The sequence below is a fragment of the Convolutriloba macropyga genome, chromosome 8 (genome assembly GCF_964194025.1).
Source record: "Convolutriloba macropyga chromosome 8, txConMacr16.3, whole genome shotgun sequence".
Classification (NCBI taxonomy): Eukaryota; Metazoa; Xenacoelomorpha; order Acoela; family Convolutidae; genus Convolutriloba; species Convolutriloba macropyga.
This window is the reverse complement of record NC_134475.1, coordinates 39,741,595-39,759,618: the sequence shown is the minus strand read 5'-3', so window position 1 is coordinate 39,759,618 and position 18,024 is coordinate 39,741,595. Positions and strand designations below refer to the sequence as shown.

The 18,024-nt window shown below is 35.5% G+C and overlaps 1 protein-coding gene across 1 annotated transcript in view; it reads right to left on the bottom strand.

Moving 5' to 3' along the window:
- LOC142345052 (MFS-type transporter SLC18B1-like) overlaps nt 1-18,024 on the bottom strand; it is a 79,634-nt gene that overhangs the window by 26,323 nt on the left and 35,287 nt on the right. Inside the window, exon 2 of the mRNA XM_075397135.1 lies at nt 2,493-2,725. Coding sequence (XP_075253250.1) covers nt 2,493-2,706 — 214 coding nt within the window. The 5' untranslated portion in view covers nt 2,707-2,725. The remainder of the gene's footprint in view (nt 1-2,492; nt 2,726-18,024) is intronic.

Sequence of the window (18,024 nt, the reverse complement as noted above, 5' to 3'; positions counted from 1 at the left end):
TAAAGTTTGTGTTGCGAAGAGCCGAAGCTATCATTAAATTTGTTGAGCCTGAATTTTTTTAAAACGAAAGTGTTTGGAGCCAACAGAATTTTTGAAATGGAATTTTTGAAACAGTTGCCGCTAGAGGCGATTATAAGTTAAAACAAGAAATCAAATTTTCCTCGCTCAATAAGCCTTAAAATTTAGTCTTTATTTAACCATTAGTTCGTCATTTTCACGATTTTGCTACAAAAAATATCGCGAGCGACCAATTTTTTCTACAGGCTTAAGCAGAGTTTAAAACAAAGCTTATTAAAAAGGCATTTTGTCATCTTATAGACAGTGATATAGCTGAGCTGAAAAGGCTCGGTTGAATGAAAAGGTCCGATGGAGGGAGTCCTTTTGTTAACGGGGGGACTGCCCCTCATGACCCTATATTGCTCTGTTTTGTTGAATTGGAAAAAGAAAAAAAAATTCTGAAAAATGTATTCATCCTTTATAAAAAAAAATTGAAAATAAATTATCCCGATTTGTTTTGCCCAAAACAAATTTCTGACCGAAATAGACTTGTCTGTTTTAAGAATAAACCTTTTTGAAAGTTTACTTTCTTTGGACTTTTTCCGCGTTTTTAGACAAGCTTTTGAAAATTTATACTCAATCAAATTAAAATTTTAACCTATTCACTTTTTGCTAGCGTGAGTGGTTGTTTAAATACATTGCGGAAAAAGTCAATAAGCGGTAGACTGTTCTAGAAAAAAATTTTTGTGTCCACCAACCAACAAAAAAAATTTGTTGAAAAAACTTTGATCCCATTGATTTTTGACAACTCTTTCGTTAACAGCACGGGGCAAAAGTTTGCCAACTTTGCGAAAGAATCAAAAATCACCACAAAGGTCAATTGATGGAATGTATGTTTTGGAAGAACTGACTTCCGTAACATTGCTTGCTTTTGCGCTTTATGACACCTCTATCTGTGCTTGATCAATCTGTACAATGATTTAATCAAAAACTTTCAAAAAAAGGCTAGCCGGGATTGAATTTTCTCAAAATTTTGCATTTTGACCGCCCAAATTGCAATATCTTTTCTCACAAGCAAATTTGGAAAATGTTACTTAAACGACTTTTCTTTTTTCAACATTTTTGAGCCACATTCAAGGTTTTAAAAAGTCTCTGTAAAATTTTGAAGGTTGTGCAATTTTTTTTACCTTTGGTCGCACCTTGATGGGAATAGCATAACCAGCCCCCACTTACCCCCTTCAACCACAAATGCATTTATATTTCTAATTATTTAAAAACGCCACTTCCCAGACAAATGTTTTGCTTCACCACGAATCTCATATCAATGATCTATTTTTACTCAAGCAAAGCCCAAAAAACTCAAATCAAGAAAATTCATTGTTTCGTCTCGTTCAAAAAAGATGAAATTCAAAAACATAATTTAAAAGATGAAAATCAGAAACAAAACACATCTATTAAATTTTCGATCAACTGAAAATGGATTATTCTAACTTTAAGTGAACGATTTTAAATTAATTGTTTTCCTACAATTAAGAAGGCAAGTCTTTGTATTTTTACAGGTCTAATTTTTGTTTTCAAAACTGATTAATCATTCTTTTTTGATTAATAATTTTGGTCTTTTTGTGGTCTGAAGCTTGATTGCAACGCCCCCGACACTGGTGTACAGAAGGGGATCTGTATTAGAAGCTCATAGAGAGTAGGAAAGCTGTAGGAAAACAATCGACATGAAATCTAGGATTCTTTTGCGGATTTCCTGTTTTAAACTTTTCTGTATTTCGTATATGGTTGTTTTTTTTGAAACAGTTGGAAAACCAAATGTTCTGATTTAGACACTTCAATCCCTTAACACATCTTTTTTCATTTTTTAAAAAAGTTTTTTAGTAATTTTTTTCTGAAAAGTATTAGAGTATTTTAATTTAAATTACTTTAGTCTCTCTACTTGTGTTCATTGAGTTATAAAAAATTGCATCATTTTTCAACCCAGTTTTATTTCATCTGACGGTTTTAATTGATCACTTCGATCTGTAATTTCAGCGTCCAAAGTTGCCTATTTTTAAAAAAGTTCCTGTCACAGTTTGGAGAAATGACTCATTATTAACCAATGAACAGCCTTTTTTCGGTCATCAATATTAGAAAATGCACCTTTTAATCCAAGTAATCTGAACAAAAAAAGCTTGGCAAACATTTTCGGATGAAAGCAATAAAGTTACCTGGAATCATAGTAATTTCCGAACAACTGAGGTAATATTGACTGCTTAATATTTTTTTCAAATTGAGTAGTATTATAGTTTTCAAAAAGTAAAAACTATCGGAAATGATTATCTCTTAATTGTATCTGTGAGATAACTGTGACCTCTTTAAATTATGGTGATTTTCAAAAGGTTTTGGTTGCTAACGGTCAATAACGCTGACCAAATTTCACTTCTTTATAATAACGATCTAAAAGTTCTTCGCATGTTTTTGACCATTTTCGCCACCTTTAAGAATAATTATACCTTTGATTTCCGCTTCTCTTGGGAAAAATGGCCCGGGCAATGACAAATTGACACCCTCCAAAATCAGAGTTACAGAACATAAAGCCACCACAAAAACGCGCCTCCAGTTTGTAAACTCTGGAAAGCTCTTTGAAATAAGCGCTTCAGTTTCCGGAACAGACTCGTGAGCTGTGTCATTGTTTGTTGAAGCTAGGTTTGAACTTGTTCCAGACATTTCTGCTCCGACTGGAACTCTGAAAATGAATCTGTTTCCTTTCGCCGGGGGCAAAATTTAGTCAAGACCTGAAAAAATTCCAGTGAATGTGGAACTTTAATCATTTGAGATCCGATAAAAGGTTTGATAACGACTTTTCTCGGGTAATAGCTCATATCTCATGCACGACAAAAACTTTTTGCAGAATCAGTATCTCACACGATGAAAGTTCCGATGACTTCAAATTTCCAATGCGTAAATTTTATAAGAAAAATTGCTCTTATCAGAAATCTTCACTGTGCATGATCTAATGCCAGTTTTGTTGCGTAAGATCAAATGAGAACGATAATTTTTACTGTGTAAGTCAGTCATTATCAGATCTGATAAGGAGATGCATCTCCATCTCCTTAGACACACAATAAAAATTTCTGATATAAAACACCCCCCTTCTACAATCTTTTTGTCAATTTTTGTAGTATAGGCTTATTTTTTCGAGGATAACTTAGTCATTTTTGCAGAATATCATTTTATGCAATTTTTTGTCTGATTGTTTCAAAATTTTGCAACAGCTTTCCAAGAACCCGGGTTGAGAAAACATCGCAAAAATATGGAAGATACGCGGTGAAAAGTTGGTTTTTTCACCGCAAATTTCGTACATAATTTTGCGGTAAAATGCGGTGAAATAACAAAAAGTCACCACATTCCAACTCTTACTACAAGTTACCGTCCTTACACGGATTCGATCCTCTCACCTCCTGATTGGCAGTCACTTTTTCTTCCACTGCGCCACTACTCAATGCTATCTAGCATATTTGTTTTGAAATTAAATCAAAATAACTCTCCTTTATATAAAACATACGCGTTGAACTTTTGTAAGATAAGCAGTGAAATTACAAATTTTAGCGGCGAAATGTGGTGAATGCGGTACAAATATGTAAGTTCAAAGCTTACTCTAGTGGTGAAATTACATAAAATCACCGCTTAAAAAAGTGTCAAAAAGATGTATGATTACTCGTGGGTAAATTTTCCGTGCGTCTTTTACTAGATGTATCTTAACTTCGTTGAACAAAAGACAATTCGAAGCGTTTTCTAAGCGGTGAATTTATGTAAGTTGACCACTAAGTTAAGCGGTGAATTGGTGTATTTTTATCACATTCACCGCTTATCTTACATAATTTGGACAATTTTTTTCAAAGCGTTGAATTTATGTAATTTCACCGCTAAATTCAGCGGTGAAATTATGTAAAGGTTTTTTCACCGCATTCACCACCTGATTTATGTAACTTCACCACATTCACCGCTTATCTTACAAATTTTTCGCATTCACCGCTTATCTTACATAATTTTGCGTTGAACGGCGGTGACGCCTCGACCCGGGAAGATGAATTTGTTTCAACCGTCTGTTTGTAAAATCTCACTCAGCTAGAGATACAAGGTATAGCTGTTATCGAAAATAGCTTTATAAAAATAGGATGATGGAGTTATTACTCACAGGTGATCTTGCTCTTACTAGGAAGGGGTATATAGAAAACAGTTCCTTCAAAAAATATAATTCAATTCCAATTGCGCTTAAATAAAAAATGAAATTTCTGCAGGATAAACTAACAGTTGCTTCTTTCCGCCAGCTAACGCAATATTTAGTTATTCATTAATTAACTCTCGTAGTGAACTTCGCCCAAAGTGAATTGAATTGTAAACCAATTGTATTTGTTTAGTCAACAAAAATTCTAAGTTAATTCCAAATTTTTGGGCTGGTCAAGGCTTTTGCTTTCACATTTCTAATTGATGATGATATTTAATTGCAATAACGGTTAAAAAGCTAGGGTGTGTTCCCATGCCATGGAGAGAGTTTCTATTATTGCTATGAATCTTTCCTCAGAAGATACTTTCCAAACTGGGATCCAATAGATCATAATTTTGGCTAAAAGTTAAATCGCTACACTCGAGTTCGTGGCGATTTGTTGCGTTCTATCCCAATTTCATTAAAAAATGCTTCCATTATATTTTGAGCGAGAGTATCACTTATCATCTATGCCTGACAATTTAGGCAGTTTCGATATTTCCGTAGTCCTTGCAAAATTATAACTTAACAGATAAGCGCCACAAACAACATAAGGAAATCCGTTTCTAAAATCTCTTAATTTAAACTGACTGTCATCTTGATACCCTATTGATTTTGGAACACTATGAGGTAGGTTGTGACAAGTTTCCTACAAAATTTTCCTGTCAGCTTCTTTCATATTATGCATCACGTGACCTTTTTGACTAAGCATGACATTTCAACAGTTCTTACAATATGGATATTTTTAGCCAGGTTATGAGCAAATCTAACTTAATTTTATTCCAATATTCCGATAATAAATTTATGCCTCATTGAGACACTAATCGCAAATTTGACTAATTTTCGTTCACGTGGTTGTTGACAGTAATCATTTTTTTGTCAAATTTTTGAAAATCACCAAAGACTAAAACCGAAAATTAGAGAAAGTGCAACCGTGCAAAAGCAAGAATCGACAAAAAATTTGCTGTGGCTATACGAAGCAACACCTTATCTTGTGCAAAAAAAATAATACATAACGTTACGGCTGCCTCCCCCAAAATTGACCAGGAAAAATTTACACCGCTCAGTTCAATTTAGCTGGTACAAATCTGTCGGGATAATATCTTTTTGCGGTTCGCTTTTGTATTTGTCTTTCCACTATATTCTTACCGTTGCATAACAAATTCAGATCGACTATTTGCTAACCTTAGTTTTTTCAATATCGATTTGGACTGGTCTTACTACAGATCACACAATACGGGATTTTTTTATGTATACCAGTTCACTCCGATATCTGAAAAAGTTGAAGACAAAACTTTAAGTCTAAGACTTATTTTGGGAGCCTAGTTTTGCAGATCGTTTAAAATTAAACTCAAAGTGCGTTTAGCGCTTTGCACTCACAAGTTCAAATACCAAAAGTTGTTTTTAGCAACAGTCGAGTTGCACCTCAAGCCAATTGTAGACATAGGACTCAGTAGCAGACAATGTAACGCTCTAGAACAGTTTTCCTCACAATGCACAGTAATATTTTACTGCTCAGGAATTGTGCTTCAGTACTGCGCACTGTTTGTAAATTTAATAAGATAGAAATTACGAGTTTCGACTGATGTTCTGTTAGTATATCAAGCTCTATTTTGTACACGAAAATTGCTTGAGAATTGTGCATTTCATTTCTCAAGCGTTGATTGGTTGGCTATGACAACATGTAACGTCACTTTTTCCATGCAAAACTAACGTCAGGAACCATGCGGATAATACACCCATGCGGATGTTGTAATACACCCTTGATAATACAACGAGGCGGATGTTGTTAACCGTGCGGATATACACCGAATACTCCAAATCCACGTCAACATTTCGGGGTAGAACTGACGTAATAATGTTTATAAGAAAACGTTTAAAACGTATGTGTGTGTGACAACGTATATTAAACTTAGAGCTGGATTTGGATCCATTTCGGAACACAAAATCGTTTCGCGAAAAAAATCTTCACATTAAAATTTGAAAGTCACTACTTTGCATATAAATAAATTTTGTAAAGGGTCTACACGGAGGTAATCGTTCAGCAAATGCAGTGCAAAACATCTCGTTGAAATCTAGGTTTCACCAAAATTGGTTTCAAATAACATTTTTCTCCAGCTTCTTCATTCATCAGATCAAGAAAGTAATATATAATAACTTTTTTCTTTGTTATCAATAAAAATACTTTCCAACCAACATTTGCTTGAAAAACAACCATTTCACTGACAGGATGTTTTATATATTTGAAAAAGATAATTTGATTTAATTCAAGTATCGAAATAATGTTCCTTTGATTTCGGCCAAAATTTCTTTTTTATTGAGGCTTTTGGAAAACATGCTTGTTCACGTTCCATCTGTCATATATATATATATATATATATATATATATATATATATATATATATATACGAGGCAAATGTGCACTGTGCGGGTTGTTATAAATGTTAAAACACGAAGCAGAATTTGAACATATTTTCTATGTAATATCTAATTTGCAAAAAACTATTTTACCCTAATCAACTAGAGCAGAAATAGCCACAAAAAATCTATTTCTTTAATCGTTGTGGAAAAAAACTTTTCAACAGGTTCAGGGCTTGTTTTAAATAGATTTTCTCTGTTCAAGTGCTTTTCTTGCAACTACGCAGCATTTCACACCATCAACGTAAAATATACAGGAAAAGTCGAAAATATTGTTGCAGTTCAAAGTAGACAATTGATTATCTTGGTTAAACGCTCTTTTTAAATCAAAATCTTAACTATTTGGTCAACAACATGTTCCTAAACTTTGCTTTATATCAAGTAAGAAATGTAGGTAAATTGGCCTTATTGTAGTTTTTTCGCCCAATTATTAGAAACAAAAAGTTTGATTTTTTAATTAAAATTAACTTCTTTCAGTTTTGGTTTCAAATTTTCTCTTCTTTCACAAGTTGCTTACAATTTTTAAAAAGTCTATTTAGAATGAAACAACATAACTGTTATTATATTTACCGATAGAGAATCATTTTTCCATGATACTAATTTGGCGATCTAAACTTGGCAGAAAAGATTTTTGGTGTACTTTTTGCTTTTGAGTTTTCATGAATTAAATGAACAAATTTTCTTTATTGGGTTGCTCTTTTGGGACAATGCAATTCCGATAAGATGTTGTTAGTAGCTTTGAGAGAAGCGAAAATTGGGATTTGTTGTGTTCATTATTTACCCTAAATTAACTGTATAATAAAGTGCACTTTTTAGAATTGAGTTAATTATTTACGAGGAATATCTTCTTCCGGATAATTTTTGTCTTCACCTACCAATGTTTTGGTAGGTTCACCTACCCGGGGCAATTTTTTCACCTACCAAAGACCCAAGAACACGGCTTTTTTCTAGTCAGGAGACCAATGCAAGAGTCATACAAAATTTAGGCCATCAATTTTTGGCCTTAAAATTTTTTGTAATAATTATCTTCTATCAAACAAAAAAAAACGATGAAACAGGTATTTTGACAAGATTAAAAGTGTAGGAAGTAGTTTTGTCGAAACTCAAAATCTCGGTCCAAGAGAGGGACATTAGTTTGGTGAAAAACATAATATCAGGATAATCAAAAGTATTGGATGTCATTTTGTTGAAAATCAGACTTTTATCGACAAAATACATTTGTAATGTACAACTCAACAAAAAATGTCGAAGCTACGCATCAAAAAAAAATGTTGGATTTTCGTCGAAGCTTTCCTCTAGCAAATACAAACATCTTATAATTTGGTCTGGTTTTAGAATATAAAAAATTCATTGTCCAATGATCTATCACATATTTGTCGACAATAATTTGTTGTATCACCATTTTGTTGAGCACAATCAGGACACTGTAAAACTAATAACAATTATTAGGTTAAAAAAACAACAATCCGCCTTAAGCTTGAATTTTGAGGCATTTTAAAGTTTTCAAACACGTTGATACTGGTTGCCAAATGTTTGGCGAATAAAAACTGTAGACGATATATGAAATGAAATATCACTAAATTGTACTTGCGGCTGCGTGAACACTCTTTCTAGTGGGTTCAATTTCCTAAATCTGTTTTAAATTGTAGAGTAAAGATGACAGTCCCAAGAGAGTATTCAGAATAAATTAAACGTTTATTTTTCAATTAGGTTTTTTAAAAACGAAAAATGGTTTACAGCATGCATCGAAATACCTGTCTTCTGCTGTGAGGAATTGAGCACGCGGAGTTCATCAAAATTAAATTTGGGCAAATTTTTGCTGTTCCAATAATTTGCCGTATATATTCCTGATAGTATTTCGAGTGATTGTTTAACAACTCCAGAAATTTCAGTGTCGTCTGCATACAGAAATCTTTTATTACATAGAAAATCATTTATATTGTTAAAATACATCGAAAAAGGGCTACAGTTATCAACCTTTGGGAGCCAGCAGCTAAAAATTGTTCATTTTTTGTCTCTTTGCGGTATACAAGGTTGAAAAAATGCAAAAAAATCTTCAAAACAACAAAGAGAGTTTTAGTAAAACAAGGAGGCTCGGTAATGTGCGTTCTCTCATATGATGTTCCGACCCCGCCGATCCACGTTTTGATTTATTAGTCTACCAAATGAGGAAGAGAAATAAAAAGTTCAAAAACTCTCAGCAAACAATTAAGTGAAAAAATAAAACTGGGTTACAGAGCCGATGAGACTTGCCAGCAATGGGAGTATTGGAAGAGACACACCCAAAACAAATGCCAGCAAACATTAATTCAGACCAAAAACTAAATGAATATAAATAAAAAAAAACAGAAAACAACAAAATGAAGGAATCCGATAAAACCCGATTTAAACAAATCAACCTGTATTTTATTAAATGTTCATTGGATAAGATATAAGACCTCTCAAAAATGCGACTTTGGGACAGGCCGACAATAATGAGCAAAAAATACAAAATTCAAAAATACAATTTTCATTTCTTAAAAACAAACAATTTTAAATTGATTGAAACCACTGCGTATCCACTCGGCTCATTAGGGAGGCTAATTTATCCGTGAAGCAATTGAGACTTGTCGTTATCCGTAATATGTTGCACGACTGCAAAAATAACAGCGCCAATTGGGCCGACCCATTGGTGTCCTAATCTGGAAAGAAAGTAGAAAACTAAGAATGAGCGAATATCCAAAAGTCAAACTTTTTTTTTATAAAAATGCGTAGTACCAAAGCCAAGAAACAATTGGTTTAAAATACAACTATAATAAAGATTAAATATTGTTTCCCTGGAAAGACGATGAGACCTGTCGTTATAGAAGCCAAGCTACAAATTAGAAAGAAATAATATAAAAGTGACAAAGCTCATAAACCAACTATTTTTTTTAAAAGAAATATTTTCCAAAAGTTCCAACAAACCAAAAGCTTTGAAATTTAAACAAAAACAGATCAATTTGCAACTGCTCGTGAATCCAGTTGTGCTTGTTCGTATTGAAGCTAAATCATAGGACAAAAAAAGACAGCAAACACTGTTAAATTATCAATTTCACAAACAATTTATCGAAGCCACAGTGTTGAAGCCATTATATCTATAATACATCGGAAAACCATGAAGAACTTTAAACTGACGAAAAGGATGAAACGATTTGCTTAATCCTTTTTGATTTTAACTGGGTCTTTAGGTAAAGCGTCTTTGTGGAAAAGACAACAAAAAGACCCACAAAAACTGACCAGTATCGGAAATACAAAATTCTTATGAAAACACATTTCCAAGCTCTATAGATATCTGTCAAAACATTAAAAACTACGGAAAGGATGTCTAGAGCAACATAAAATTCATTAGTTCTGTCAATATTGTGACATAGCTACTTGTTGACGACAAAAAATTGGAATCTCAAAAATGTTTTTTTTAAATAAAATAATTGAAAGTCTTTAAAACCCATAACAATAAATTGAAGTCAGGAAATGGATTTATTTGAAAAATTGCGGAAGCGTTCAAAGCCTTTGATTATTATAAATAAACGAAACGAAAAGAAAAAGAACAACATTAAGAGGCAAGAACAAAAAAATCCTTAAAAATCCTTAAATCCTTAAAAATCCTTAAAAAAAACCTTAAAAAATCCTTGAATGGGAACGACAAGAAAAAGAACGACATTAAGAGGCAAAAACAAAAAATCCCTAAAGATCCTTAAATCCGCAGCCGTTGAATCTCTAGGCTATTCACTGAAGTCTTAAAACATGTTCTTCTGCACATTTTTTCAATGAAAGTTGGAACTATTTTTAGGGTGATAAGCCGAAAAGAGAACAAACAACAAACTCAGATACATGAAAAATTGAAATTTTGGGAACTATAATATTTTTTTCTTAAAAAAATAATTGAAAGTCATAAAACCTTCTAGCTCTAATCCAAAATCAGTAAATAAAAATATTCAAACGTCTATAGAAACAATTAGGGTTTTTGATTGACAGGGCTAATCCGTACGAAAACGAAAAGAACCTTAATTACAGGTAAAGACACAAATCCACGAGGTTTTGAGAGAAAGGCTCTGCAGACGTAAAAACTATCAGATATTCACGGAAGTCGTTAAAAAGGTTTATTTTTAGCAGTTTGTCAATGCCAATTGGAGCTATATTTAATATGATTAGTTTAAAAGGTAATAAGAAACTACCTCAAATACTGGAAAACATGCAAAAATGCACAAAACTTTCATAAATTTTTGTGGTAAGAAAGCCAAAAAACATTGCTTGAAAATAAAATCAATGTAATGAGTATTTTTTGTCCGCTTGGAATAAATTTTGCCCCGTTTAAATTGAGACTAAGCTCTAAGCTACATGAGGACAGGAAGAATTTTGAAAATTGACAAATTTCACAACTTCACTAACACCCTCTTAAAACAAATACCTTCAAAGTCATAAGAGGCATTAGACAATAACTGTAGGCATTGCATAAGCTCACCTGCAGCTTGTTATGAAGCCATTGGAGTTTTAATTAAGTAAACGTAGTCATAGGGCTTCAAAAATATTACAAATGATTCCATACCAAAAGGAAATCAATTAAAATTTACGAAAATACATTATCAAAGCCATAAAAACTATGAGCTTTTCACTGAAGACAATATATATTTTCATTGATTAGCTCTTCAAGGACTCATTTTGAAGGTGGATAGGATTGATAGTGAATGATTGGGCCGTGGTTTGAAAAAACTTAATGTCAGTAATCATAATAAAGAACAAAACTGCGAAAGAATTTTTTTTAAAAGACCGTGCCCTAATATAGTCCGAATAATTATTGATTGAAATAATCCATGATTTGTTGGCCCCTAGCCCTGATTTTTCTCTGCGTCTAACAAAAACAATTAATTAGTCCATATATTAGCAAAATAGATCATATCTTAAATGAAATATTTCAAAATAACCACATACAAATAGACCACACTTCGTATAATTTTTAGGTTAATTTTTCCGAAACCGGCAAAAACTTAATTCCAAAAAACTCCTACAGGAAGCAAATGTACGCCTTTTTTAGGAGCTTTCAAAGATTGTGGCAGCAGTTTTTAGGTCTCTACTTCCCGCAAATTTAAACAAAGTATGAAACAAAAGCTTATTTGGAGCCTTTTTTGAGTTAAAAAAGTCTCAAATTCAAAAAGTTTAGCAAAAATATTAACCAAAAAGCTCAATCAAATTGAATTGGCGAGCCCTTTCTATCCTTAACCGTAAAACCAATAACGTTATTTTTGGAAACTTTAACTAGTTTTTGCGAAATTAACGATAATTTGACCATAAATTACGGAAAATGTGAAAAAAAACAACGGAATTCACTCTACTTCTCTCAAAATTTTAAACCTCGATAACTCCCCGTAAAATACGAAAATCAAAAATCTTTTTAATTCCGTTTTCTATACTGGACGAGCTTTCTAATGATACCAGTCTCAACTCTCTACGATGATTATATCGATCGGCTAAAATTGTCTGAACAAGAAAACCCTGGTCGAGGTGTCACCGCTAAAAATCGCTAAAACATATAAGATTTGCGGTGAATTTTGAGTAAAAGTGTAAGATTTGTGTTCAATGCGATGAATGCGGTGAAAAAAAAATTTTAGGTGGTGAAATTTTTTTTCAGCGCTTAAGCGGTGAAAGAAAATTTTTCACCGCTATAAGCAGGATGCGGTTAAAAAATTTTTCATCGCTACCAGCAGAATGCGGTGAAAATAAATTTTTCATCGCTAAAATCGCAAATATTACAAATATTCACCGCGCTAATTTCAACGCTTATCTTATATTCACAGGAAATATCATTTAATTAAGTGACAGATGGCGCAGTGGATTACGAAGTTGGTGACACGCATGAGGTAGAGGTTCGAACCCTTGTACGCTAGTTACTTTTTTGTTAGAATTCCGGTGAACGCGGTGAAAATAATTTTTCACCGCAAAATTCAACGCAATTCTTACAAAAATTCACCGCTTTCAGCGCATTCAACGCTAAAAGATGGGGGCGCTTTGCGGTGAAAAAAGTTTTTTTCACCGCTATTTACCGCTAACCTTACATTATTTTTTCACAAAACCTCGACACGGGAAACCCATTTGAGTATATAGTTCCTCCCCCCACATGTGGACGGAACAATAAAGCTGATACGGGTCGTATCAAAAGTATTGGCCTTGTTTACCTAATATGTTACTGTTACTGAGTTTGACTCTAGAGTCTGGTAAAAGTCTTACAAATGTTGAGTAATTGTTCAAAGCCTTGATTTGAAACCGCGTCTTTCCTTCACTATTTAGTTCGTCGTTTTGATACATAAAAAGGATATCATCTAGATTACTTGCTGAGTGCATGGACTCAAGGCTGACAATGGTGTAATGTCGTCAAAAACAGAGAGCCGAATTATTCACTGAAAATTCCAGCAATCATGTGGTAGCTCATAAGATTTTTCTTTTCTTATTTTTCTTTCTGGGGAAGTTTTTGTTCTTGATAGATGATTCGCACGAATTGATAGAAATCATTACTTGACCAATTTTTTTTGCTTTCTGTAAATGGCTGTTTTTCCATTTTAACAGGTTGATTAGGTTCCTGTTGCAATCTATTATTGATCAATTTTATCGATCAGTTTTTGTAATGAAGAGAAAGTGCGTGCTGATGACAAATCATGTTTCTTATTGAACCCAAAAAACTAATTTATTTAAAGTTTTAAACCAGTATTTTCTGGAATCTGGTTGGGTGGAGAGCGTATAAATAATTAATAAGTTTTTATTGAACATGTAGACGCAACCAGAAAAGACATCGATATCTGTTGTAATTTCGTAGATGATTTGTATTTTAGAATTTTACATTGCGCAACTAGATTTCCATCATGACTTCAGGTACCCTTATCTGTTCTTGATTGAACTATTGTCTGGATGCTCTTCTGCTTTTTATATCATTTTTTAACAATCTCTAAGTCAGACATATTAAATTAAATTTCTTTTGCCTATCTAAAACTGCCAATTGGAGTTGCCCTCATAGCATCACAAAATGCCGATGAATTAATAGACTGAAGTTCATCGTGTCATCTGCTTGTAATCATAAGGAGCATGCAAGTGCTTCTGATATCAGTCGTTTGTGTTGAAATGAGCTTTTGACACGTGATAACTCTTTTTGCTAATCACACCAACGGGTTAATTATTAAGATTAAAGCATCCTTAACGTGTTTGAGATCTGATCATATGTATTCCTGCTGACTTGAGTCAGTAAACAAGAAGCTTCTTTTCTTTCTCAAACTCTCTGTTGGGTTATGGGTTTTCGCAAGCGGAATAAAAGCGTTTTTAACTAAGTAGAAGAATTAGTTTCTCAAAATGAGAGAATAACAAGAATGATATTTTACAGTAGAATTTAGAGATTTACAGGAGAGATCTGATTATTAGATCAAGATGGTGATTTGATTTTGAGGATAATAAAGGCTCAAAGATCAGCTGTATATATACCCATTAACAGTGAGAGAAAGTTAAGATACAAAATTAATCTTGGCACCATGATTTACGGTGGGGGTCGCGAGGGTTACCCAATATGGTTTGGTTCTGCAAATTTCCCAGAAATCAGTCGCAGGGGATACCATAGATGGTATGCGTTTACACTTTTCTAAGAATTCGTTCACATTTCCGGTGGTATCATAATCATTCATTACATGCTGGGAAAATTTTACATCTAATAATCTCACTGTAATATTAATTACCTAGATTCATCAATTTGAGCCGAATATTGATTCTAAGCACCATTTCTTGACGATTCATTTATATAAATTCTCTGATTAAAATCAATTTGCTTTTGTCTTTCTAATCTGGTTAGTTAAACGTTCTTCCTAATTCTCACTAAGTTTAAGACTATAGTTTGATCGACATTCTAACACACCCACTCAGACTTGAGCTGATTGCGTAGAGTCTGTTCCCATCAGAACAGTTCTGAATGTTTCCATCTTGGATACCAGTAAATATTTCGTGAAGATGTCGGCTGCCATTTTGTCAGTTGGAACGTAATGAATTGAAATGGTCCCATCTTCCGTCTTGTCGCGAATGAAATGAAATTTTGTGTCGATGTGTTTGCTCATCTTGTGCATGAATGGGTTCTGGCACAATTTAATACAACTCTGGTTATCCTCTCCAATTGCTATTGGAGTTTTCTGTTGGATGCCGAAATCCTCCAGAAGTTGTTTCAGATACAATGCTTCTCGAAATGCTACTGCCATGCCCTGATATTCTGCTTCTCATGAAGAAAAAGCATTGGCCTGGTTCTTGACACCCCAGCTGAGTGCTGCGCCACGTCCGTTGAGCTTGAAGTAGAAGACCGTCGTTAATTTTCTGTCGTTCACGTCACCAGACTAGTCTGCATCATTTTCCCCCACTAAATCATAACTAGCTTCTTTTGTGTAGGTAAGTTTTAAACCTTTTGAAACTTGAAGATATAGAAGAAACCTTTTTCCGCACATCCAGTGTTGATTGGTAGGTGCATTCATGTGTCTGGACAGAATGTTGACTGTGAACATGATGTCTGGCCTCATCTGTTTGGCCAGATACAGAAGTGATCCAACCAAGCTTCTGTAAATCCTCTGGTCCACGTCTCCGTTATGTGCTGTCTGAAGTTTCAAATTCAAATCAACTGGAGTTCTTGAGGGTTTGCATTGATCCATTTGAAACCGCTCAAGCATTGTTTCTATGTAGCGTTTTTGGTCGACTGTGACTTTGCCCTCTTCTCGTCTGACTCTTAGATCCAGAAACCAGTGTAATCTCCCACTGTCTTCCATGTGGAATGTTGCTTCGAGTGCTTTTTTGACATCGGAGATCACTGTCAAGCTTCTGGATGCCACTATGATGTCGTCAACCCAGACCAAGATGAAGGTGTGACCCTCTGTCTCTGCTCTTGCGAAAAAGCAATAGTCATTCCTGCTTCTGGTGACCCCCTGTCTCAGTAGGAAGTTTGCCAGTTCCTTATACCAGTTGTTAGCTGCTTGTTTCAAACCATAAAATGATTTATTCAGTCGTCATAATAACTTCTTCCCATCTGATCCTTGTTTTACAAACTCCTGTGGCTGTTCCAGATACACTTCTTCCTCTATTGGTGAGTGCAGGAAAGTCGTCTTGACATCAAGCTAGTGCATCACATGGCCCTGCTTCGCTGACAGTTGAATAGAATCCTGAATGTCTCTGGCTTACAGGTAGGCGCAAAAGTCTCCAAGTAGTCCAGTCCTTCCACCTATTTGAAGCCCTTCGCCACATAGCCTGCTTTTTATTTGTCCACTTGACCACTGGGTCCCAATTTCACTTTGTAGACCCATTCGCCCGGTATGACGTCCCTTTCTATGGGTAGTCTCACAAGGTTCCAAGTCTCGTTGTCTTGGAGTGCCTTGACCTCGTCCTTCCTTGCCCAGTGCCACTGGTACCAATCGTCACCTTGCTTGCTTTCGTAGACTGTTTTGGGTTCCACATAGTCACCGTCAGTCACAGCAAGATGTGTCCCGACTTCTCCAAAAAATTGCAGAACATTTCTTGCTCGTGTCCCTCGTCTGGGCTCTGCCCTGTCCGCTTGCTCCAGTGCCTCTTCAAAGAAGCCATCTGTCTGTGAGAAGTACTCCGTTTCAATGTCTTCCACTGACTCCGAGTCTTTCTTCATCCAATGCTGCTTCCTCAACATCTGAGGCATCTTGTCTCAGTGTCGTTTCTGGGCGTCTCTGTGTTGTCAGGGATTGAGCCAACTTCGGACTCCTTGATGATCACATCTCGAACTTCCACAATCTTGTGTGTATTGTGTACGTACACCAGGTATCCGTTGTCTCCTTCAGTGTAACCCACAAACTTTCCTTCCAGTGCCTTGAAATCAATTTTGCTGACATCTCTGCCCCGCTTCCTCATGAACCAAAAATAGATAATTTACTAATTGAAAGCTTAGGTTTTATACCTCGCATCAGCTCTGCTGGGCATTTTTTTCTCCTCGTCTCACAACCAAGTTCCTGATCCTTGTTGCATCAAGAATTGCTGCTCCCCACATCATCTTGGGAACCCTGAGTCAATGAGCAAGCATCTTGCCATCTCCAGCAGTGTCTTGTTGCACCTCTCAGCTAAACCGTTCTGTTGTGGCGTCTCTGGTATGGTCTTCTCCTGTAGAATGCCTGCATCTAAGCAGTATGTTTTGAACTGCTCTGAGAGAAACTCCTTCGCATTGTCTTGCCTCAGCTTTTTAGGTGTCCCACACTGAGAAACAACTTCTTCAGGCTGGCCAGTGCTTTACTCTTTGCCTTAAGCAATTCCACAAACACAAACTTCGTTTACTGGTCTGCAAACACAATGCAGAACCAGAATCGTGACAGTGCCTCTACTCTGAAAGGTCCCATCACGTCTGTGAACACCCTCTCTTCTCCAGCCTCTCTCCTGCTTGGGTTTCTGCCACACTTGTTACTGGAGTCTTTGTGATTTTGGCCAAGGCGCACACATTGCATAGATCATCGAGTTCCCCCACTGTCTCTGGTGCATTCCTGACCACATCTGCTTGATTCAAATGACCCATTCGTCTGTGCCACTTCCTTGCACTATCAAGTTTCACGCAGTTGGAAAACATCTTGAACTCTAGAACGCTGCAGGTTAAGTAAAACAAATTTTTTTCTTGTGTTAGTTTTACCCGAGTTCCCTTCTGGAGTTTCATGCAGCTGTTTCCTTTCTTGAAAGTGAAGTTATGTCCCCACTCCGTGCTTCTTCAGACTGGTAGGAGTTTTGAAGAATAGTCCGGCACACACAAAACATTTTTGAGTTCGCATTGGAATTCCCCTTTGTTTGAGGGTATGTTGATCCCCACACAGCCTCTGCCAACCACTCTGGGAGCCTCTCCGTTCGGATTTCTGACCACTGATTGAATGGGCACAAAGTCCAGAAACGCATCGATGTTCGTCAATATGTGATCTGTTCAACCACTCTCCACTAGCATGCCTGCTGTCTTCCACTGGGTAAGAGCTGTCCAGTATTTATCGTCTTTGAAGCCAATGTTGGACCCATTGCCACTGACTCCAGGGATCCCACACACAAAGCAGTTTCCTTTCTCGGGTCCATTATTGAAGTCATGCTTCACTGCCAGTGCCACTGAACCACTTTGTCCTTTGTGCCTTTGTGCTGTGCTCTCATGGAAGTTCTACAGCCTTTTCCTCAACTCTGTGAGGTTTGTTGGCGGGTAAACGTTTTCCTGTATAACAAAACTTTCATACCTCATTGCCAGACCATTGAGGACCAAGGTGTTGAAGAGGGTCTCTGATACTGCTTCCCCTGCTTCTTGTAGCCTTTTGAGCAACTCCTGTCCTCTGATGAAGAAGCTGTCCAAATCCTCA